The 24,700-nt window shown below is 39.3% G+C and overlaps 1 protein-coding gene and 1 pseudogene across 1 annotated transcript in view; one reads left to right on the forward strand and one right to left on the reverse strand.

Moving 5' to 3' along the window:
• The window catches only part of HSD17B7 (hydroxysteroid 17-beta dehydrogenase 7), a 135,934-nt gene that overhangs the window by 105,690 nt on the left and 5,544 nt on the right, over positions 1 to 24,700 (forward strand). The window contains exon 8 of the mRNA XM_083156674.1: positions 2,921 to 3,019. Coding sequence (XP_083012800.1) covers positions 2,921 to 3,019 — 99 coding nt within the window. The remainder of the gene's footprint in view (positions 1 to 2,920; positions 3,020 to 24,700) is intronic.
• Positions 7,910 to 8,028, reverse strand: LOC146029677 (5S ribosomal RNA; annotated as a pseudogene).

A 24,700-nucleotide genomic window follows, 5' to 3' on the forward strand; every position in this document is an offset into this window, starting at 1 on the left:
GCAACTAATAGTGATTAAGGGTGTGTCAAAAAGAAAAAAATTGTGAAAAAATATGTGAAAAGACATACATAGAAAAATGATATGTTTATGTGAGACTATGTGTAAAGTAGCGATGCCCTGGAGTGGTCCAGCCAGACAAGCTCAAGGCGGCCCCGCACCCAGACAATTACCCCAAGAAAACTGACATCTAAAAATGATTAGGACTTACTTGGAATTATGCCTTCATCACAGTTGTGCAGTCATTGCTAGTCACTGCTTAAAAACATTTGAGGGTGGTGGGGGAGGGGTGCTAATCTAGGCAGAAGCAATCTCAGGCTTCAGGTGTGTACGGATACACAATATAGACTATGGACAGAGGGGGGCCCTAAACTGCACACCCGGTAATGGGAGGTGCTACCTTGCTGAGATTTTTAGCTATATGCAAAACAGAGGGGGGTTGCAGGTGCACTATGCAATCATTACTGCTAACATGTATTCCATTTATAATTAATTTCTGAGGATGTTAGCATACATTTGGCCAAATATATCTACCTGCTCACAGGTAGATATATTTGGCCAAATGTATGCTAACATCCTGGCCCACCTTGAACTATTACTTTTGTCATCCAGTTACAAAAGTCAAAAAGATTTGTTTGGCATGATCTGCCCCACAGTAAAGCCATGTTTTTTGGGATCCTGTAAATTGCTGGATTCAAAATATTCTAAAACTCTTTCTTTTAATATTTTTTCCATTGTTATCCCCCCTACTGATGTAAGGCTCTATGGTCTTAATGTTGTTAGCCTATTCCTTGATTCCACTTTTGTGCAGTGGGATTACATTAGCTCTTTTTGAATAATTCTGTTAAAGGTGTTATGAGAACCGCTTTAAACCCTTTAGTATCCTTGGATTTATCCCATCTGCCCCCTTTGATTTATCACTTAACTACCTTATTTTTATAAAAGTAATTGCGATTAAATGTGGCCCCTCCTGTAGTGAATACTGAAAAACAATTATTATTAAGATGACTAGCTATTGCTCTTTCTCCCTCAATCAAGTTTTCACTTTCTTTTTTAAGTTTTATCACTTAGTCATTTGCATTTCTCCTTTAGCTTATATATTTAAAAGAAAAGTTGGTACTTATGTAGTAACTGGGCTGCCGATTTTTTGATTGTATGCCTTAAGTTAAGGCATACAATCAGATGCGATGCGATGCGATATCGCATCGCATCGCATCCGATATCGCATCCGATATCGGATGCGATGACCCGATTTTTCCATAGGAATCAATGTTAAAATGATTCCTATGGAAAAATGGGTCCTTTTCATACCCCTACTATCCAAGTGGGCATGGAGTTGGATATAAACCTGTGGCGAGCGTAGCGAGCCACCGAGCCCGAAGCGTGGCGAGCGAAGCGAGCCCCGCGAGGGGACGGTATTCGTCCCCTCGCGGGGCTCGCTTCGCTCGCCACGCTTCGGGCTCGGTGGCTCGCTACGCTCGCCACAGGTTTATATCCAACTCCATGCCCACTTGGATAGTAGGGGTATGAAAAGGACCCATTTTTCCCATTGAATTCCATGTTAAAATGGACTCAGTCCATTTTAACATTGATTCCTATGGAAAAATCGGGTCATCGCATCGCATCGCATCGAATCGCATGGTCGCATGCGATGCGATCTCCCGATCCGACCCGATTTAGAAATCGGCAGCCCAGTTACTACATAAGTACCGAAAAGTTTGGCCCCTTTATCTACTGACTGGCCCCTTTATCTCTTCAGCTTCTTCCTTTTGCATACTTCCTTCCATCTGGCAATATACAGCTCTTTGCAGTTATTATTTAGAGTTTTCTTTTATATTCTAAAGGCCATCTCTTTTGCTTTCACGTGTTTCTCCATTCTGTCAATAAAGAACTAGCACATCTCCCCATCTCTGCAGTCAGCCTTCCTAAATTCTTACACCTTTGTTTTTGTTTGACATGAGTTGAACCCTTTGTTACATTAAACCATACTGCTTGATGGTTACAAGATTATAGGTTTTCACCCACATTTTCATATTCTATTCTCTTGACTCTTAACACTTAAATAAACTTTTTAGAACATATCTTCGATGAACATTGAAAATATGCAAATTATAAAATCTATTCTCTTATCCTGTTCAGACTAGAGATGACGGTTCTTGATTGATTTTGATGTTACATATCTTCTCTAAAGTATCATGAAATACAGTCAATATAAAAAACAATAGTGTAATATTGTTTATAAAAATACACCAATAAAGTATATTCTTCATCTGTAGTATGGCCTGTGGGTATATTTGAAGGTAACTTATATTGATCCCAGGGCTTTTAATTTTTTCATTTCATATCCTGTCTGATCCTCGGTAGAAACATGAAAGTGAAATAAAAGGGTGCATATTAGTGTATTTATCTTTTAAAAGTAGTATTCAAAATAATAAGATGTATACAAAAATAATTACCCATTAAGACGGAATAAAACTCCAATCAACAGTATTCCATATATATATATATATATATATATATATATATATATATATATATATATATATATATATATATATATATATATATATATATATATATATATATATATATATATATAAAAGCTATGCATACCAGATCTTCAAGCCGCATGGCCAAGAAGTCCTTGTGGTTTTTCAAAATCCCTGAAGTGATGAATTCAGGTCCCAGCTAAATAAGATCCTTCTTATACTTGACAAAGATATTTAGAATTTGTCACATATATGTTCTAAAGTTCACTTTAAGTGTTGAGCACCAAAAGAGAAACCTCCCATTTTTGTACATAGTTTAATCATTGGTGATTCTAGGATGACAAGTCAACAGTCTTCTTGTCCCACATGTATTACACCCACCAAATTTATACTCACTTTTAAAGCTATATAACAACTTTTTTTTTTATTTGTAGTTGTGGTTGTTCAATCAAAGGCTGGAATCTCTCAACCCACTGGCAAAATATCACAGCAGTACATCGGGATTAGGCAATAATTATGTTAAAACCATAAAGGTTAGTATCTTTCTTATTTTTTCATTTGACAAAATGTAAGCAACCACAAGCATTACGTTTTTACACAAACAAAAGGGACAGCTAGGAAATTAATTTTAATAATATTTTCAGATGCTACGGTTTTCTAACATTTCAAAATTCATTAAATTTGGATTGAGTTGTTTTAACAGTGAGCTCACGGTGCAAATTGCATTTGCAGTTTTGCTTCAAAGTTCCATTGCATTTTCCTAGCAAATTGATTTTCGTTTTCGCACCTCTGTGAACATGTAAAGTTGGGAAAATATTTTCTTTAAGTTTAAAATGTCAATGGACAGTTGAGAACCTCTGGTACACCTCTCTTAATGAACAAGAATGCACTTGGAGGGGTTTAACCTTAATGTTGACTACATTTACGGAGATGGGAGTTCTACATGCTGCACTGTAGGTGGGGCAAATGTAACATGTGCAGAGATTCATGCCCCTTTCAGACCGCACAAAAAAAAAAATGGTATTTTGCAGATTTTTAACTGTTTTAAAACGGTAATATGTGCGGTCTGAAAAGTGCAGAGTGATTTTACAGTTTCCAAAAAAGCGGTTTTTGGAAACTGTAAAAAAGCAGGGTCCTACCCGTTTCAGACCCCTTTTTTTTGTGTCTGAATGGGTCCGAAACGGTATTTAGGACCCAGCCAATAGTGGTCCGCTCTGTGCATATCTAATGAGCGGACCACTATTGCCCTCCCCCCCCCCCCCCACGCTTGGGCAGCGCAGGAAGGGAATGATCGCGCTGGGGGCAGGGGGTCCCTGCAGTTTATGTTAGATCAGTGGTGGGGTCCCTACAGCAGATGGGAACTAGTAGTACTAGTACCCCCTGCCCCCAGCACAATCATTCCCTTTCCTGCGCTGTGCTGCCCAGGTAGGAGAGGGGGGACACACAGCGGTGCTCTGTCACACACCTACATGAGCACACACAGCCCAGGTTAGAACAGCACCAGAAGCATTACCACTGACTAGCAGCCTGCCGCCTCAGCCTAGCATTCCGAGGTCCCAAGAATGCTGCTGCCGAAAAGCAGCTTCTTCCCCTGAATAAAGAAAAAAGCTGCGCTTAGAAGAAATACACCAAATTATCACACAGTGTGCTGGAATTGATTATTTTATATAGAAATAATGAATATGTTTAATACAACACTGTATAACTTAAAATGAAGAAATAAAAAACTTTAAAAACAATTCATGTGATTGGATAATGTTCCTCTTAATTAGGATCCTGTTCCATATATATGGACTAAGTGCATCACTTTTGGACAGTTCAATGAACCACTCACGATTGTGGGGAAGAGTCCTGCGCTGAATTGCAGATAAAGGGATTGCCCCTTGGAGTGGTGCCGTGTCCGGTTTATAAGCAAATGGCTGTTGCTGGTGGTGAATGACAAAGTCCTGGTTCAGGAATCCAAATTTGTAATCCACAGATTGGAGGAATGGTAGTGGGGTGTCCGGGCCTGATGTGTTTTGCTGGGGGATTCCCAGCTTTTTCAAATGAATGATTTGCGGCTGCACTGAATCATGTCAGGCTTCTCACGTCACAAGGCATATATAGGACAGGTGTACAGTATGAGGACACATCTGTATCTCTAAATTGTTTACCTTTATGACTGATGGTAGCTTCATCACTAGACTACTCATGAAATAAATAGGTTTACAGATATACTGCTAATTGTAGACATTAAATTAATAGTATTTTAAAAAGTTGTGAAAACCTTTATTTCTTCTTCAGGATACCTGTTACCACAGGGTTAACATTAGGTTGTAGGCGGATCCAGAGGACCGGGCACCAATCTCCTAAGCTTTTAGGCTTCCTACAATGCCCCTTGGAGGCTTTATCTACTAGGGAATCTTGTAGTAGCATGAAGTGGAAAATCCAACACATATTGCAAGAACTGGTGGTCCAGAGGATCTAGAAATATAAGGGTAATTGTCACTCTGACTGAAGAAGAAGGAAAGAAATTGCACTATGGATGCACACCTGGAAAGATAATTCATTTTTAATTTTTAAAAGGGTTGGTACTTTATTGTTAAACTCGTTTTTAAGAAATAAGGGGGAGTTTGTCCGTGTTCGTTGAATTTATAGGTTCACGGATAATCCCACCTTATTGGTTGTGAAATTGATAAAGAATTAAAAAGATTTGACACACATAAACAAACATACATGTAACGTGATTTGCCGTACCGGCACTTTATAAAGAATGGAAAATGTGCATAAAGATTATTATTGCTAAGCCAATAAAAATACAACAAACGAAGATACCTAAAGGAATAATGCATAGATACCATTGCAAGAAAATACCGCTTGGATCAATAGAAGAAATACATCTAAAATCATATTTGCAAAATCGAGATCTAATTATTCAGATTCCAGGACTTCGAACGGAATCAGTATAACATAAACCAAATCTTCCAATTAACATACTTGCAAACAAATTTCCAATGCCATATTGAAGACTGATAATCTTCTAGAGAACGTTACTTCACCACTTACAAAACGCAGATCTATAAGTATAACTATACTTACCAAACGAATCAAAAATTACACTGAATTATATAGAACACAGAGTCCGGGGTTCCCCAGCAGAGCTGGACACTTCCGGGTACGGCGAAACAGAGCCGCGATTGGTCCAAATACACCACGTGACCGGCTGAACCACGTCAGACGCCGGTCACATGCTCTAGACGCCGGAAAAAGGGCGGAAGGAGCTTCAAAGAGCCCGGCACCAAGCGGCCACCATGATAGGAGAAAGCGGACCATGTGATCCCAGGCGGCCAAACGATTGGCTGATGGGAATCAATAAATATGCCTAATCGGAGACAATCGGCTTGTGTCTTGAGAAAGCATGTTGTGAAACACGTGTCAACATAAAACAATAGGCCATTGTCTATCTATGTTATTATAACCTAATGCATGGGTCCTCAAACTGCGGCCCTCCAGATGTTGTGAAACTACAAATCCCAGCATGCATTGCCACAGTTTTGCTATAAGGGAGTGTTAAAACTGTGGCAAGGCATGCTGGGATTTGTAGTTTCACAACATCTGGAGGGCCGCAGTTTGAGGACCCATGACCTAATGTGATAAAAATCAATTGTATAGAAATTAACTGTATTAGTTCACACGCCAAACTCTGAGGACCATAGCACCTAGTGAAGGGCTTTTCCCCTCCCCCTCTTAAGGGAAGGGGTAACCCCTTATTTAAAAACTCCAAAACCTATCCAGAACAGCAATCTAGCATCAATTCAGATCAAGGCTACCAAGGTTGCTTGTGTAAAAAATACCTGTAGGTGTAATATTGCTTACCAACCACCAGAGGCCAGCAAATCACCACCAATATTAGATAGGAATCAATTCCTCTCTTGAAACATAGGTAAACAGTACTAAAAACTGAATCCCTAAAAGGGTGGATAGCAGCCAACATTGGCAGTATCAATATACATATTGTGAGAGAATGTGTGATTGATAGTATAACCTAACCATGTACTGTGAAATATAGCCACAAGAAATTGTTTACTAGGTAACGGTACCCCCGATAGCGGTCTCTTACCCTGAACGCAGAGGATCTCGTATAGAACCATTAACCCCATCTGGAGGTTAATAACCAGGCTGTATAAAGCAATAAACTTGTGCAGATGGTAATATACTGTTAAAAGGTCAGCAGATTATTAATACACATTGGGAGGAGAGCATAGGACTTTTATACCATTAGCAGCATCTTAGTCTTGCATGTTGTGAGAGAACATGCCTATAAGTATGCTGCCCCCCCCCCCCCCCCCGTAAATGACTAAATTATGTAAATTTATCAGACCATCCAGTGTATGTAAAACACCCAAAGGTAGTACTTAAATCCATATGCTGAACTCCCTGAAACGTGTAAAAGTAAAAAAGTGAAACAAGTAACATTATCTGGCTGTACACTGCTGTACAGCAGACAAAGTAACCAAGTCATATGACTATAAATCCTATTTGAAGGTAATAAAAGTCATATGAAAAACAGTATAATTGCAATTGTGCCAAATGACCACAAGAGGTCAGCAGATTATCAAAAAAGACTGCATAAGAACCGCACAATTGTTTCTCTATACTAATTGTTACAAAACAAATGGTAACAATAATTTAGAAGGGAAGAGTATCCAAATACTTGAATAAATACAATAGACACAGTTCGAGACAGTACGTCATTTATTTGAAACATTGTAATATTCAAAGACTATAGATAAAACAGAGTTAACTTGGCAGTGTATGAACTGACAATAACATAGAATTCAAGGCCTATTTTTTAATCTTTATGCACATTTTCCATTCTTTATAAAGTGCCGGTACGGCAAATCACGTTACATGTATGTTTGTTTATGGGTGGGTTGGTTTTGTTTGCAAGATGCAAAACAAAAGAAAGCAAACGCTTTTTGGGCGCACTCTTTAGAAAAATGTAAAGTTAATTTATTTAAAACATAACTTTTATTATGGACTTGTTAAAATAAGACTGCATGGCGCATAAATACAATAAACATCGTTCTGCATGTGCAATTCGTTACATTTTTGTTGTGTGGTACTTTTGGATAATAAATAATATATCATATATCAATAATATGAAAAAGATAGCCACACATATAATTTGTCATTAATTGCATATAGTCATCAAAGGTATAGTAACCTGAGTGACCAAAGGTGGCAAAAATGAGTTATTGGTCCCCAACTGTGAAACAGATGGGGTTTCCGTGACCCCACGTTACTAGGTAAATCTATTCAATAATTGCTGCCTGAATTGGCAAATAAACTGAAACAATTACTGCCAAGGTTGGCAAGAAATTATGAGAAAAAGCAGTAGGCGGCTCCTGTGCTGTCAGTCAGTTGACTTGGATACCTAAAACAAAATACCACACCTGGACTTCTCCAGGGGTCACCCACCTGGATACTGCCCTGGCCCTTCACTGCTTGGCTTCCAAGTTCGAGATGGGTTTGGGCACTCCAGTGAGGTATGGTGGTACACTCGTTACGAGTTGGGTCACGACCCGACAGCTCAGGTTAACTGCTAAATATCCCCATTAATTGTGGATACTGGGCCCAAAAAGTTGGGGCAGAAAATTATGTAATTTGTTAGATATAGGTATATAGATATATAATTCTCACACCAATGATCATAAGAGCTTAAGCATGCACTTAGAAATTCAATAGCTGGCAGCTGGTGATGGATTGAAACATAATTGGATACAATATCTGAGAGAATAAAGGATTGTTATGTAACACCTTACTTATTGAGGTAGTCCCATATTAACAGGTTTTAACAATGCTTTAAAGTCAATTGGTGGTTTTAACAACAATGTATCATTGTATAAGATTGTTGCTCATAAAGATGCTGTGTGCCTGGTTGATGGAATAATTTGGTCTCAGCTGTATACAGTACAAAGAAACCGCAAATGATGACCTCTAACAAAACTTAAACAATGATTTATAGCCTTTCAACAATGTTTCTTTACACGAGGAGATTGCTCCAAGAGATGCAGTGTGCCTCGCTGTTTGAATAATTAGGTCACAACTGTATATATTATAAAGGAATAGCAAAAAATTAGTTGATGGCAATTATCCACAGAAATGGCATATATACAAGAATATTAAGTTTTGCTCCTCCGGAGGAAATATATGATTAAACACAGTACTGTTAGCTGGCACCCTATAGGTTTAAAACGTGGCAGGCGTTTATATTACCTGGTGTTCTGGAGCAACAAATATAATGTGACAAAGATGGCAGAGATTATAATTATGGAGTATACCACAGATTGTGGCAACTCCAGTACCTGATCCTTGTGGTGTATGGGGAGAGCTGGCTGCTCTGATGCTGTGCGTTGTCCTCAGCCGGCAATTGGCTGGGCGAGTGACACAGTCCGTCCGGGTGTAGGGAGTGCGGACTCTGATGCGGCTGATGATGAGGTCACTTGCCGCCGAGTGGCGCGGCTAGCGTGAGGGAGCCGATCCGTCGGTGGAATGACAGCGGGAACTGGCAGTAGGCTCGGGGGGTGGTGAGAGAGCACAGGTCCGTCTCTGACTGCTGAATAGTAACGTGGGGCGCTGGGTAGAACACGTGTTTCGCCTCCGTTGGCTTCTTCATGCAGCGCCTTATGGGTGTCAAAAATCTTTTTAATTCTTTATCAATTTCACAACCAATAAGGTGGGATTATCCGTGAACCTATAAATTGAACTACCACGGACAAACTCCCCCTTATTTCTTAAAAACGAGTTTAACAATAAAGTACCAACCCTTTTAAAAATTAAAAATGAATTATGTTTCCAGGTGTGCATCCATAGTGCAATTTCTTTCCTTCTTCTTCAGTCATATTGTACCCAGTTTGCCCGGATAGCACCCCCGCCATGAGAAATTTATGAATAGGTGGCCCCTATAGACCCTCAAAAAATCAGAAGGGCTAAAACAATTAGTGTGCGGATTATCACCTCCTCCTCCCCCTAACCCCCATTTTTTGTAATTGTCATTCTGATTAACTGATGAGACCAGAGGATTGTACATAGAGGGAAAAAGGGGAGTGGAATGGGGACCGCACCAGTCTCAATGAGCACTATATTATGTAAATTATTATTCGTGGTCTAATTGGTGTATTCTGGGACAACTGACTATATGAGTACCATCTCACAGTAGGTCACCCTCACCCCTCCGATCTATCCTTGGGTTTAATGTGACAGTCAGTGGTGCACCCCGAGTTTTAGAATAGATCAAATATGACTGTTAGTTCAAGAGAGAACAGAAGAAAGAAAGAAAACTCTATTTGGGGGCACCCTTACGTCCCAAAATATCGTATGTGCTATGACTATTTATTAATATTTAACTTTTATTTAGATCTTTATTAAAATATGAACCACCTCTTGCTGTTTTATTACACACCGCGAAAATATAAGTGATTTAAAATATCCACATCTTGCATATTCAAAATGTAATTGTTTGACAATTCTCTTTGCAGACAATTGCAAATCCAAGATTCACTCTACATGAAAGGAATCTCGGAACTTGGTCTTTTTAAGAAGTATTTATGAACCTTATTTGAAGAAAATTCCTATAAGGAGAGAGTGTGAAAAAAATGTGAAAAAAATGTGAAAAAAATGTGAAAAAAATGACCGTCATATGTCCAGCCACTTTTTACCCAATAACTCGGGTTGGTTGTGTGGTCAAATCATTGGTCATCACCTTCACACACTCTCACTAGGTATAAATCCTGTTACTTCACGTAGTTTTTGACAAATTCTTTAAACAAAAGATGAAATGATAGTCAGCCCTTTTGGACCTTATTTACCTCTGCTGTTCACCCTTCATGCCATTCGAGGCAGAGGAAGGGGAATGAGAGAGTATATTGTCCCAGGGTTATGACTGAGATAGATGAGATAGCTAACTATCCTACCACTGTGGTTATCCCCGGCCCCCCTGTTGCCACTTGGGCATTGCAAGGTATCACCATTGGGTCACAGTTGGTTGTTTAGTTTGCTATGAAATGTTGACATTTAAGAGAAAAGGGAGGACTTCTCACTGCACAGATAGTAGTGGTCACCCCTGTCAGCGGAACTCCACCTCTGCTTTTCTCCCTCTTGTAATAAAACAGCGGAGGGAAAATGAGAGAGTGGGGTCCACCCGGGTGTTGACCTACGGATAGTCAGATGACCGATTCCAGTGCCGGCAATTCTTGCAAGGTGCTCCTGATACTTATTAGCATTGCAGGATACATTTCTTGCTGAAGGTCGGCTCTCATATCGGTCACGAAGGGAGAAAAAGGATTCAATATAGTTTTAAAGCATATAGGGAATATAAATGGTGACCACTCTATATCTTTTTATCCATTTTTCTATTTCACATTTCTATAATAATTTCTCTATCTGTGATGCCTCTAATCTCATAAACCTATCTCCTATTTAATTAGAAAAAATCAACAACTCTTAAATTACCAAATACTTTCCTACTCCTTTGTAGGTATGGTGGAATCTAGCTAAGATAACGTTTTCACTGAAAATGCTTGAGAATTATTACCCCCACATGTTGATCACAAATTAATCTCAAAAATGAGAAATTATTATAACATTATCCGCATTGGCTCAATTCAAAGCAATGTTGCTTGTTATCAGCATCAATTCATATCCAAACAGTGTCAATCATCTTCTGCTCAAAAAATCAATTAATATCGGTGTTGATTTCAAACAGTATTAAATGAGAAAAATTCACCTGTATTCACTTAATTCACAGCCATATCAATTAATTCTCAGAATAAAGGATTTATACCAATGTTCATTTGATACGAAATAGTTTCAATTAATTATACAATTACCAGCATTCATTTGCTTCTAATTAGTTCTCTGAATAGAAGATTTCATCAGTATTCATTAGATACAAGATGGTTAAAAATAATTATCGGTTAAACAATTACCAGCATTGATTTGCTTCCAGACCATATTAATTAATGGATTCCCCCAAAGAAAATAATTTATGTCCTACCCAACAGAGCCTTATGCCTGTCCGGTATTCAGGCGTAGTTCACAGGACAGACTGCAGAAAGATGTTTCCTTTATTAAGCTACATGTAGTTTCCAAATCACTGATTGCCACATAGAAAATGATACATCTGTATGGTATGCAAACAGTTACAATATTTATCTGTTAGAAGGTCATGTAGCTATTGGGTACCCTTTAGGTGATAAACTGCCCAGTTTAGGAGGATCCCACCCGATTGTAGGGTAATCTTATCCTTTGGGCAGGTGTCCCGGGCAAAACCTGATGCGCCCGCACATTCAGTAACACTTATGTGCGTGGCTGCCGGGTGTCCCAGGTTAGCAATGCCACTCACCCCTGTGGGTAAATATCTCCTGCTATCAGCGGAGATAGGTAATCGTTTTGGACAGAGAAATCCTGTGCCCGCACATTCAGTAGCTGATTTGTGCGTGGTCGCAGGGTGTCCCGGTTAACGCTGCCGCTCACCCCTGTGATGTCACAAGCCCCGACTCTTAGCAGCGGGCCGCCAGTGTTTTGCTCGCAGTGACGCGAGATACTCCTGGCGTCCCCCTGTTACCTCTCCCGCCGGCAGGATCTGATTCTTCCGCAGTGACTCACTGCTACGTCCGATTCTGTGGGGAAATCCTCTGGACTGGTTTGTGTTGCGGTCACGTGAGTGCACCACGTGACCCGCCGCTCTGACGTACGTTTCGCCTCAGCTTTCTCAAAGTTGATTGTGTGTGTCCTGTGTAGTCCCACTGACTGCCCTTTTATCTATGCTTTTATCCAATCAGCGGGCTGACTACATCTGTTCAGTGCAGATTTTGCCTTTCACACTATTTGCATGATTTCATTACTTATCCATTTCCCTCAGAATAATTTCGCTATTAGTTTTGGAGATTAGCGTTTTTAGTATATTACCAATTGAGTATGGAAATTAGTAGAAATAAATGTGTTTAAAGGATTTTAGGAGAATAATTCTCCTAATTGTCCCCTAAAGATAATTTATTACATACATGTTTAATTGGAAGGGGTTACTAGCGATAACTCTACCATTTGCTGCATATGTACCATTTGATACCTATACCTCCATGTCATTCTTGATTTTTCATTTATTTACATTGGTTTGATTTTAGATCCATTAATTTTTTATTTTTTTATTATTGTAAAGCCACGTGATTAACTGTGCTAATATTTGTGATCTTCCTCACTAGTGATAATAGGTGTTTAAAGATATTTAAATGAATATAAAATCTACATAGTTGTTATCTCAACAACCACATAGATTTATATAGAATAGGTGAAAAATAAGCTTTAAATAAACCGTGTCTATACATAATTTGTGTCTCTATTTGCTTTAAAGATGTGTGCACATCGGACCTATGCACACACATATATATGTGTGATTATCTGCTCTTTATAATGTGCAGAAGAGCATGTATATGTATATATATACCAAAAATTAATTAACAAAAAAATAATAAAAAAAGGACAAAGAAAATGTGAAAAACCTGTGCGTAGAAATCCCAAACCGTGAACTCGTGAAAACTTAAACTCTATAGGGGCCTTTTATTTCTATTTGTATATTTATTATGCTAAATTGACATATGTTCTAATATCTATTACCAGGACCAATGTTCCTCCAGAAAGGGGTTTTGTTACGTTCTTTTTATTTATCTCACTTATAATGTTTTTTTATATGAGGAAGGCACCATAATTTATATATTCATTTAATCCATGTGGATTCATGGTATTTAAGCAGAAGGTCCATTCACTTTCCTTCTTTAGGAGTGCATTCGTCAGATCACCACCTCTAATTCCTAAAGAGATCTTCTCAAGTCCACATACCTTTAATTCCTGCCATCTGCTATTATGGTACTTGTGGAAGTGGCGTGCCACTGACGTTAGTTTTTTCATCCTTCCCAGATCAGATGTTGCATTGCGTATTGTTCCCACATGTTCCAAAACACGTTGCTTTAATTGTCGTGTGGTCATGCCCACATATCTTTTTTGGCATTTACATGTAAGACAATATACTACCCCTTTCGTGTTGCAGTTAAAAAATCCTTGAATCTTGCGTGTTTTTCCAAAACGATCTTCTATTGTTTTGGTTGTTGTCATGTGTTCACACGCTTTACAGCCTCCACAGGGATATGTTCCTGTTATCCCTGCTTCCTTTCTTGTTGTTCTGACATAGTGACTGGAGACTAAGCGGTCCTTAAGATTTTTTGCCCTCCTCCAGCTCATTGATACTTTGTCATCAAGGTTCCCTGCTAGTATTGGATCTAGGTGTAGGACTGACCAGTGTTTCTGCACAGCTTGCTGGACCTCCCTCCACTCTTGGCAATAATTACCAACAAATCTGATTTTGTTTTCTTGTTTTTTCTTTTTTGTGACAAATATTAGGTGTTCCCTGTCCTTGGACTCAGCAATCCTGGCTGCCTTCTTAATAGCTGTATTGCTATATCCCCTTTCCTTCAGTCTGCATGACAGATCTTTGCTCATGTTTTTAAACTCCCGATCATCCGAGCAATTTCGCCTTAGGCGAAGAAATTCGCCCTTAGGAATGTTTTCCACAGTTGGCGGGAAGTGCGAGCTTGTTTGATGAAGGAGTGTGTTCGTCGCAGTTTCTTTTCGGTAGAGTTTCGTCGCTATCCTCCCTTCCTCCGTTCGATGTATTAGAAGGTCCAAAAATGGAATCTCTTTCTGACTGATTGTGTACGTAAGACGCAAATTAAGGTTATTGGAATTAAGAACCTCAATAAAGGAGAGAAGTTCCTCTTTCTCCCCCTCCCATATCATAAAAATATCGTCGATATAACGATTCCACATAATTACATTTTTGGTCAAATATGCATTTTGGTCATTAAAAACTAATTCACGCTCCCACCAGCCTAAATAGATGTTTGCATAGGTGGGGGCACAAGCCGCCCCCATAGCTGTGCCCCTCACCTGTAGATAGAACCGGTCATTGAACGTGAAAAAGTTATGATACAGCACAAATTTCAATAATTCCATGAGAAAATCATGAAATTCTTCATAGCCACTGGTCCTGAGAAAATATTGTACTGCTTGTAATCCTTTTTCGTGCCCGATTGAGGTGTATAGCGCCTCGACATCCAAGGACACCATATACTGGTTATCCTCCAGGGTAATATCATGTAATTTTCTGAGAATGTCCGCTGTATCTTGAGTGAAGGAAGGTAATTCCAAAACATACTTCCTCAAGTGTAAGTCAAGAAAATTGCTCGCCCTCTCGGTCAGGCTTCCTATCCCCGAGACTATCGGGCGTCCCGGGGGATTGGTCAGGTTCTTATGCACTTTTGGTAGTGCATAAAAAGTGGCTATTTTTGGATTATCAGTTTTCAGATATCCATATTCATTTTTTGTGATTATGCCGTTCTTAAATGCTGTATCAATCATCCGATCATATAGCCTTTTGTAGTTTTCCAATGGATTAAGTAAGATGCGTTGATAGCATTTGGAATCGTTAAGCTGACGGTTGACCTCCTTGAGATATTTTTCCTCTGACCAGAGGACAACATTGCCCCCCTTGTCAGAGGATTTAATGATGACCCCCTTCCACTCCTGCATTTCTTTCAGGGCTTTTCGTTGTTCCTGGGTTAAATTGGATGATTTCAAACTTTTAAACCCTCGTGTATAGATTTTATCAAACTCCTGAGATACTAATTTGGAAAAAATCTGTACCTCAGGTGAAGTGTGTTCCTGGGGGAAAAAAGTTGATTTCTTTTTAACCTGAGGTCTTACTGCCTCACCTCCTTCATCCACTGTATCCCCTGCCAATTCACATAACGCTTCTAGTGCTTCTTGCTCCAGGGTGTCCAAGTCATTCTCAAGGGTTAATTCCTGTTGTTGACCCGTAGGAGGTTCACTTCTCTCTCCATACATTTTGGTCAGCAGAACTTTTCTGCAAAAAAGTTTCAGGTCTCGTTCCCACTCAAATCGATTAAAATGTGGGGTTGGTGAATAGGTGAGGCCCTTTTGCAGAACTGATATTTGTTCATTAGTTAATATCTGTTCCGTAAGATTTATGATTTGAAGAGGTGCAGTTCGAGATGTTCTTCCTTGCACATCCTCTTCTTGGGGTACTATTGTCTGCGGGTGGTTCTTTGCGGGTATCGAGGAGTCTGTGGTAGATCCCACTGCGGAGGGCTTCTTGTGTTTCTGGCCCCCCCTCCTCGTCTTCTTCCTCTTGCCTTGTTCCACCCTCTGCTCTCCCTGATATCCCCTAAAAAAGGGGCCGATGCAGAGTTAGAGTCCAATAGACGATCACCTCTTGGATTTTGATTATTCGGATGACTACCCAAATGTTCCACCTCCTCGTCCACACCTGATGTTTCTGCCTCCGAGGATGTGTATTGTTCTGAGTATTTACGAGGCGCCCTCGTTGGTATTGATTTCCGCCATTTGAAAATTCTCCCTGTTGCGAAGTCCTTTTTATCCCGTGCAAATTTGTTCTTTTTGCGATCTATGATCATCTGTTCATACTTCTTCAATTCTTCCTTGTTCTTCTCGAAGCATTTCTGGAACTGTTGGTCTTTTTCCCATGTTTCCAGCTTTTTGCCTAGTTCCACTAGATCCTTTTCACATTCATCCAGTGTCAAGGTATTATGTTTGACAAGAATCTGCATAAGTTCTGTTGAGCACTTTAAAAGTGCATCTTCCCAATCTTTTTTCAGGGTTTCATTTGCTAACTCAAATGTCGGAAAAACTCGTGGGCGTAACCCCCTTGGTGAGATCTTATTTTTTAGGTAGTTCTCTGTTGTAATCAAATCCCAATTCACCCTCGCCTGTTTCTGTAATAGTTGTTTTAATTTCGAAAATTCCGCTTCCCAATTATCATGTGGGTCATCATTTATGACATCACTAGGAAAAATATCTTCCAATTCATCCATATTTTTACGTCTTGTTGACAATTCCTGTAGTAGATTGAAACTCATTTTGGATATGTACTACTACCAGTTAGTAGTTGTTCTCAGCTTAGTGTGAATAGATTGTTTCTACACTGGTATGGAGGAGGTCTATAACCTTATTATAAGTGCCCTTTTGCTGTGCGTATCACCCTTTGAAAGCTGTTACCAGCCAATTTTTAAATGTACATAGAGGGAAAAAGGGGAGTGGAATGGGGACCGCACCAGTCTCAATGAGCACTATATTATGTAAATTATTATTCGTGGTCTAATTGGTGTATTCTGGGACAACTGACTATATGAGTACCATCTCACAGTAGGTCACCCTCACCCCTCCGATCTATCCTTGGGTTTAATGTGACAGTCAGTGGTGCACCCCGAGTTTTAGAATAGATCAAATATGACTGTTAGTTCAAGAGAGAACAGAAGAAAGAAAGAAAACTCTATTTGGGGGCACCCTTACGTCCCAAAATATCGTATGTGCTATGACTATTTATTAATATTTAACTTTTATTTAGATCTTTATTAAAATTATGAACCACCTCTTGCTGTTTTATTACACACCGCGAAAATATAAGTGATTTAAAATATCCACATCTTGCATATTCAAAATGTAATTGTTTGACAATTCTCTTTGCAGACAATTGCAAATCCAAGATTCACTCTACATGAAAGGAATCTCGGAACTTGGTCTTTTTAAGAAGTATTTATGAACCTTATTTGAAGAAAATTCCTATAAGGAGAGAGTGTGAAAAAAATGTGAAAAAAATGTGAAAAAAATGACCGTCATATGTCCAGCCACTTTTTACCCAATAACTCGGGTTGGTTGTGTGGTCAAATCATTGGTCATCACCTTCACACACTCTCACTAGGTATAAATCCTGTTACTTCACGTAGTTTTTGACAAATTCTTTAAACAAAAGATGAAATGATAGATAGTCAGCCCTTTTGGACCTTATTTACCTCTGCTGTTCACCCTTCATGCCATTCGAGGCAGAGGAAGGGGAATGAGAGAGTATATTGTCCCAGGGTTATGACTGAGATAGATGAGATAGCTAACTATCCTACCACTGTGGTTATCCCCGGCCCCCCTGTTGCCACTTGGGCATTGCAAGGTATCACCATTGGGTCACAGTTGGTTGTTTAGTTTGCTATGAAATGTTGACATTTAAGAGAAAAGGGAGGACTTCTCACTGCACAGATAGTAGTGGTCACCCCTGTCAGCGGAACTCCACCTCTGCTTTTCTCCCTCTTGTAATAAAACAGCGGAGGGAAAATGAGAGAGTGGGGTCCACCCGGGTGTTGACCTACGGATAGTCAGATGACCGATTCCAGTGCCGGCAATTCTTGCAAGGTGCTCCTGATACTTATTAGCATTGCAGGATACATTTCTTGCTGAAGGTCGGCTCTCATATCGGTCACGAAGGGAGAAAAAGGATTCAATATAGTTTTAAAGCATATAGGGAATATAAATGGTGACCACTCTATATCTTTTTATCCATTTTTCTATTTCACATTTCTATAATAATTTCTCTATCTGTGATGCCTCTAATATCATAAACCTATCTCCTATTTAATTAGAAAAAATCAACAACTCTTAAATTACCAAATACTTTCCTACTCCTTTGTAGGTATGGTGGAATCTAGCTAAGATAACGTTTTCACTGAAAATGCTTGAGAATTATTACCCCCACATGTTGATCACAAATTAATCTCAAAAATGAGAAATTATTATAACATTATCCGCATTGGCTCAATTCAAAGCAATGTTGCTTGTTATCAGCATCAATTCATATCCAAACAGTGTCAATCATCTTCTGCTCAAAAAATCAATTAATATCGGTGTTGATTTCAAACAGTATTAAATGAGAAAAATTCACCTGTATTCACTTAATTCACAGCCATATCAATTAATTCTCAGATTAAAAGTTTGAAGTTTGAAATCATCCAATTTAACCCAGGAACAACGAAAAGCCCTGAAAGAAATGCAGGAGTGGAAGGAGTGGAGTGCAGGAGTGGAAGGGGGTCATCATTAAATCCTCTGACAAGGGGGGCAATGTTGTCCTCTGGTCAGAGGAAAAATATCTCAAGGAGGTCAACCGTCAGCTTAACGATTCCAAATGCTATCAACGCATCTTACTTAATCCATTGGAAAACTACAAAAGGCTATATGATCGGATGATTGATACAGCATTTAAGAACGGCATAATCACAAAAAATGAATATGGATATCTGAAAACTGATAATCCAAAAATAGCCACTTTTTATGCACTACCAAAAGTGCATAAGAACCTGACCAATCCCCCGGGACGCCCGATAGTCTCGGGGATAGGAAGCCTGACCGAGAGGGCGAGCAATTTTCTTGACTTACACTTGAGGAAGTATGTTTTGGAATTACCTTCCTTCACTCAAGATACAGCGGACATTCTCAGAAAATTACATGATATTACCCTGGAGGATAACCAGTATATGGTGTCCTTGGATGTCGAGGCGCTATACACCTCAATCGGGCACGAAAAAGGATTACAAGCAGTACAATATTTTCTCAGGACCAGTGGCTATGAAGAATTTCATGATTTTCTCATGGAATTATTGAAATTTGTGCTGTATCATAACTTTTTCACGTTCAATGACCGGTTCTATCTACAGGTGAGGGGCACAGCTATGGGGGCGGCTTGTGCCCCCACCTATGCAAACATCTATTTAGGCTGGTGGGAGCGTGAATTAGTTTTTAATGACCAAAATGCATATTTGACCAAAAATGTAATTATGTGGAATCGTTATATCGACGATATTTTTATGATATGGGAGGGGGAGAAAGAGGAACTTCTCTCCTTTATTGAGGTTCTTAATTCCAATAACCTTAATTTGCGTCTTACGTACACAATCAGTCAGAAAGAGATTCCATTTTTGGACCTTCTAATACATCGAACGGAGGAAGGGAGGATAGCGACGAAACTCTACCGAAAAGAAACTGCGACGAACACACTCCTTCATCAAACAAGCTCGCACTTCCCGCCAACTGTGGAAAACATTCCTAAGGGCGAATTTCTTCGCCTAAGGCGAAATTGCTCGGATGATCGGGAGTTTAAAAACATGAGCAAAGATCTGTCATGCAGACTGAAGGAAAGGGGATATAGCAATACAGCTATTAAGAAGGCAGCCAGGATTGCTGAGTCCAAGGACAGGGAACACCTAATATTTGTCACAAAAAAGAAAAAACAAGAAAACAAAATCAGATTTGTTGGTAATTATTGCCAAGAGTGGAGGGAGGTCCAGCAAGCTGTGCAGAAACACTGGTCAGTCCTACACCTAGATCCAATACTAGCAGGGAACCTTGATGACAAAGTATCAATGAGCTGGAGGAGGGCAAAAAATCTTAAGGACCGCTTAGTCTCCAGTCACTATGTCAGAACAACAAGAAAGGAAGCAGGGATAACAGGAACATATCCCTGTGGAGGCTGTAAAGCGTGTGAACACATGACAACAACCAAAACAATAGAAGATCGTTTTGGAAAAACACGCAAGATTCAAGGATTTTTTAACTGCAACACGAAAGGGGTAGTATATTGTCTTACATGTAAATGCCAAAAAAGATATGTGGGCATGACCACACGACAATTAAAGCAACGTGTTTTGGAACATGTGGGAACAATACGCAATGCAACATCTGATCTGGGAAGGATGAAAAAACTAACGTCAGTGGCACGCCACTTCCACAAGTACCATAATAGCAGATGGCAGGAATTAAAGGTATGTGGACTTGAGAAGATCTCTTTAGGAATTAGAGGTGGTGATCTGACGAATGCACTCCTAAAGAAGGAAAGTGAATGGACCTTCTGCTTAAATACCATGAATCCACATGGATTAAATGAATATATAAATTATGGTGCCTTCCTCATATAAAAAAACATTATAAGTGAGATAAATAAAAAGAACGTAACAAAACCCCTTTCTGGAGGAACATTGGTCCTGGTAATAGATATTAGAACATATGTCAATTTAGCATAATAAATATACAAATAGAAATAAAAGGCCCCTATAGAGTTTAAGTTTTCACGAGTTCACGGTTTGGGATTTCTACGCACAGGTTTTTCACATTTTCTTTGTCCTTTTTTTATTATTTTTTTGTTAATTAATTTTTGGTATATATATACATATACATGCTCTTCTGCACATTATAAAGAGCAGATAATCACACATATATATGTGTGTGCATAGGTCCGATGTGCACACATCTTTAAAGCAAATAGAGACACAAATTATGTATAGACACGGTTTATTTAAAGCTTATTTTTCACCTATTCTATATAAATCTATGTGGTTGTTGAGATAACAACTATGTAGATTTTATATTCATTTAAATATCTTTAAACACCTATTATCACTAGTGAGGAAGATCACAAATATTAGCACAGTTAATCACGTGGCTTTACAATAATAAAAAAATAAAAAATTAATGGATCTAAAATCAAACCAATGTAAATAAATGAAAAATCAAGAATGACATGGAGGTATAGGTATCAAATGGTACATATGCAGCAAATGGTAGAGTTATCGCTAGTAACCCCTTCCAATTAAACATGTATGTAATAAATTATCTTTAGGGGACAATTAGGAGAATTATTCTCCTAAAATCCTTTAAACACATTTATTTCTACTAATTTCCATACTCAATTGGTAATATACTAAAAACGCTAATCTCCAAAACTAATAGCGAAATTATTCTGAGGGAAATGGATAAGTAATGAAATCATGCAAATAGTGTGAAAGGCAAAATCTGCACTGAACAGATGTAGTCAGCCCGCTGATTGGATAAAAGCATAGATAAAAGGGCAGTCAGTGGGACTACACAGGACACACACAATCAACTTTGAGAAAGCTGAGGCGAAACGTACGTCAGAGCGGCGGGTCACGTGGTGCACTCACGTGACCGCAACACAAACCAGTCCAGAGGATTTCCCCACAGAATCGGACGTAGCAGTGAGTCACTGCGGAAGAATCAGATCCTGCCGGCGGGAGAGGTAACAGGGGGACGCCAGGAGTATCTCGCGTCACTGCGAGCAAAACACTGGCGGCCCGCTGCTAAGAGTCGGGGCTTGTGACATCAGCCCACAGGGGTGAGCGGCAGCGTTAACCGGGACACCCTGCGACCACGCACAAATCAGCTACTGAATGTGCGGGCACAGGATTTCTCTGTCCAAAACGATTACCTATCGCCGCTGATAGCAGGAGATATTTACCCACAGGGGTGAGTGGCATTGCTAACCTGGGACACCCGGCAGCCACGCACATAAGTGTTACTGAATGTGCGGGCGCATCAGGTTTTGCCCGGGACACCTGCCCAAAGGATAAGATTACCCTACAATCGGGTGGGATCCTCCTAAACTGGGCAGTTTATCACCTAAAGGGTACCCAATAGCTACATGACCTTCTAACAGATAAATATTGTAACTGTTTGCATACCATACAGATGTATCATTTTCTATGTGGCAATCAGTGATTTGGAAACTACATGTAGCTTAATAAAGGAAACATCTTTCTGCAGTCTGTCCTGTGAACTACGCCTGAATACCGGACAGGCATAAGGCTCTGTTGGGTAGGACATAAATTATTTTCTTTGGGGGAATCCATTAATTAATATGGTCTGGAAGCAAATCAATGCTGGTAATTGTTTAACCGATAATTATTTTTAACCATCTTGTATCTAATGAATACTGATGAAATCTTCTATTCAGAGAACTAATTAGAAGCAAATGAATGCTGGTAATTGTATAATTAATTGAAACTATTTCGTATCAAATGAACATTGGTATAAATCCTTTATTCTGAGTATTAATTGATATGGCTGTGAATTAAGTGAATACAGGTGAATTTTTCTCATTTAATACTGTTTGAAATCAACACCGATATTAATTGATTTTTTGAGCAGAAGATGATTGACACTGTTTGGATATGAATTGATGCTGATAACAAGCAACATTGCTTTGAATTGAGCCAATGCGGATAATGTTATAATAATTTCTCATTTTTGAGATTAATTTGTGATCAACATGTGGGGGTAATAATTCTCAAGCATTTTCAGTGAAAACGTTATCTTAGCTAGATTCCACCATACCTACAAAGGAGTAGGAAAGTATTTGGTAATTTAAGAGTTGTTGATTTTTTCTAATTAAATAGGAGATAGGTTTATGATATTAGAGGCATCACAGATAGAGAAATTATTATAGAAATGTGAAATAGAAAAATGGATAAAAAGATATAGAGTGGTCACCATTTATATTCCCTATATGCTTTAAAACTATATTGAATCCTTTTTCTCCCTTCGTGACCGATATGAGAGCCGACCTTCAGCAAGAAATGGTATCCTGCAATGCTAATAAGTATCAGGAGCACCTTGCAAGAATTGCCGGCACTGGAATCGGTCATCTGACTATCCGTAGGTCAACACCCGGGTGGACCCCACTCTCTCATTTTCCCTCCGCTGTTTTATTACAAGAGGGAGAAAAGCAGAGGTGGAGTTCCGCTGACAGGGGTGACCACTACTATCTGTGCAGTGAGAAGTCCTCCCTTTTCTCTTAAATGTCAACATTTCATAGCAAACTAAACAACCAACTGTGACCCAATGGTGATACCTTGCAATGCCCAAGTGGCAACAGGGGGGCCGGGGATAACCACAGTGGTAGGATAGTTAGCTATCTCATCTATCTCAGTCATAACCCTGGGACAATATACTCTCTCATTCCCCTTCCTCTGCCTCGAATGGCATGAAGGGTGAACAGCAGAGGTAAATAAGGTCCAAAAGGGCTGACTATCTATCATTTCATCTTTTGTTTAAAGAATTTGTCAAAAACTACGTGAAGTAACAGGATTTATACCTAGTGAGAGTGTGTGAAGGTGATGACCAATGATTTGACCACACAACCAACCCGAGTTATTGGGTAAAAAGTGGCTGGACATATGACGGTCATTTTTTTCACATTTTTTTCACATTTTTTTCACACTCTCTCCTTATAGGAATTTTCTTCAAATAAGGTTCATAAATACTTCTTAAAAAGACCAAGTTCCGAGATTCCTTTCATGTAGAGTGAATCTTGGATTTGCAATTGTCTGCAAAGAGAATTGTCAAACAATTACATTTTGAATATGCAAGATGTGGATATTTTAAATCACTTATATTTTCGCGGTGTGTAATAAAACAGCAAGAGGTGGTTCATAATTTTAATAAAGATCTAAATAAAAGTTAAATATTAATAAATAGTCATAGCACATACGATATTTTGGGACGTAAGGGTGCCCCCAAATAGAGTTTTCTTTCTTTCTTCTGTTCTCTCTTGAACTAACAGTCATATGAGACCAGAGGATTGGAATATTTAGAATCTTCATAGTTCGACGAGGACAGAGATACTTCTAATAATCCAAGATAATCCATTGGCTGGGAATTTAGTGATGACTTGGAAGCAACGTGTTGATGTATGGCTTGAAACTTGTGAGGAGATTGTAGAAGTATTGTTGGGAGGACAGCATGAACTTCCTTTTGAAGTAGACTGTTGAAGAGTGACTGGAGAAGAAGAACTGGAATCCTTCTTGTAAAATGTTTTCTTGAAAGATTTTGAAGGTTTTGGACTAAATTCTTTAATAACTGCAATAGTGAAAGTCCGTAAAATCTTGAACACATCATCATTGTTCTCAATAAGTGGGTTAGCCCACTCCAAAACAAAAACAGATATCGAGTAATGTTGGAAGGAATAATTCACACAAAGGATCTAACTACATCAAGGTTAGATATCTATCAACTAGTGCAGAATATTGCAATAAATCTCAATCAAAGTAAATAGGGGATTAAGCATCGGATGGACTTTATGGCCGGTTTCACACACTCCGGCTCCTGCCGGACAGTGAAATCCCGCACGGCCAGGGAGCCGTGCCGCACACAGTAGTTTATCATGGAGGGGATGGCCACAGCCCGGCAGCCGTCCCTTCCAGTGGCAGGATTTGGCTGCAGCCGTGCGGCCGAGCCGTGGCCGTCCCGTGTGAATGGACACAATAGTGTCCATTCACAACTAATGTGTGCGGCACGGCTCCCTAGCCGTGCAGGATTTCACCGTCCAGCAGGAGCCGGAGTGTGTGAAACCAGCCTAAGAGGTTGAAGCTGGTGACACAGACTTAGAAACTGAAATGGAATGAGCTTGAGGAACATCAGACTAACTGAAAACCTCATTTGAGACTGAGAAATCATTTGAAATTTCATTC

Source organism: Crinia signifera, chromosome 8 (assembly GCF_055691185.1).
Source record: "Crinia signifera chromosome 8, ASM5569118v1, whole genome shotgun sequence".
NCBI classification, from domain to species: Eukaryota; Metazoa; Chordata; class Amphibia; order Anura; family Myobatrachidae; genus Crinia; species Crinia signifera.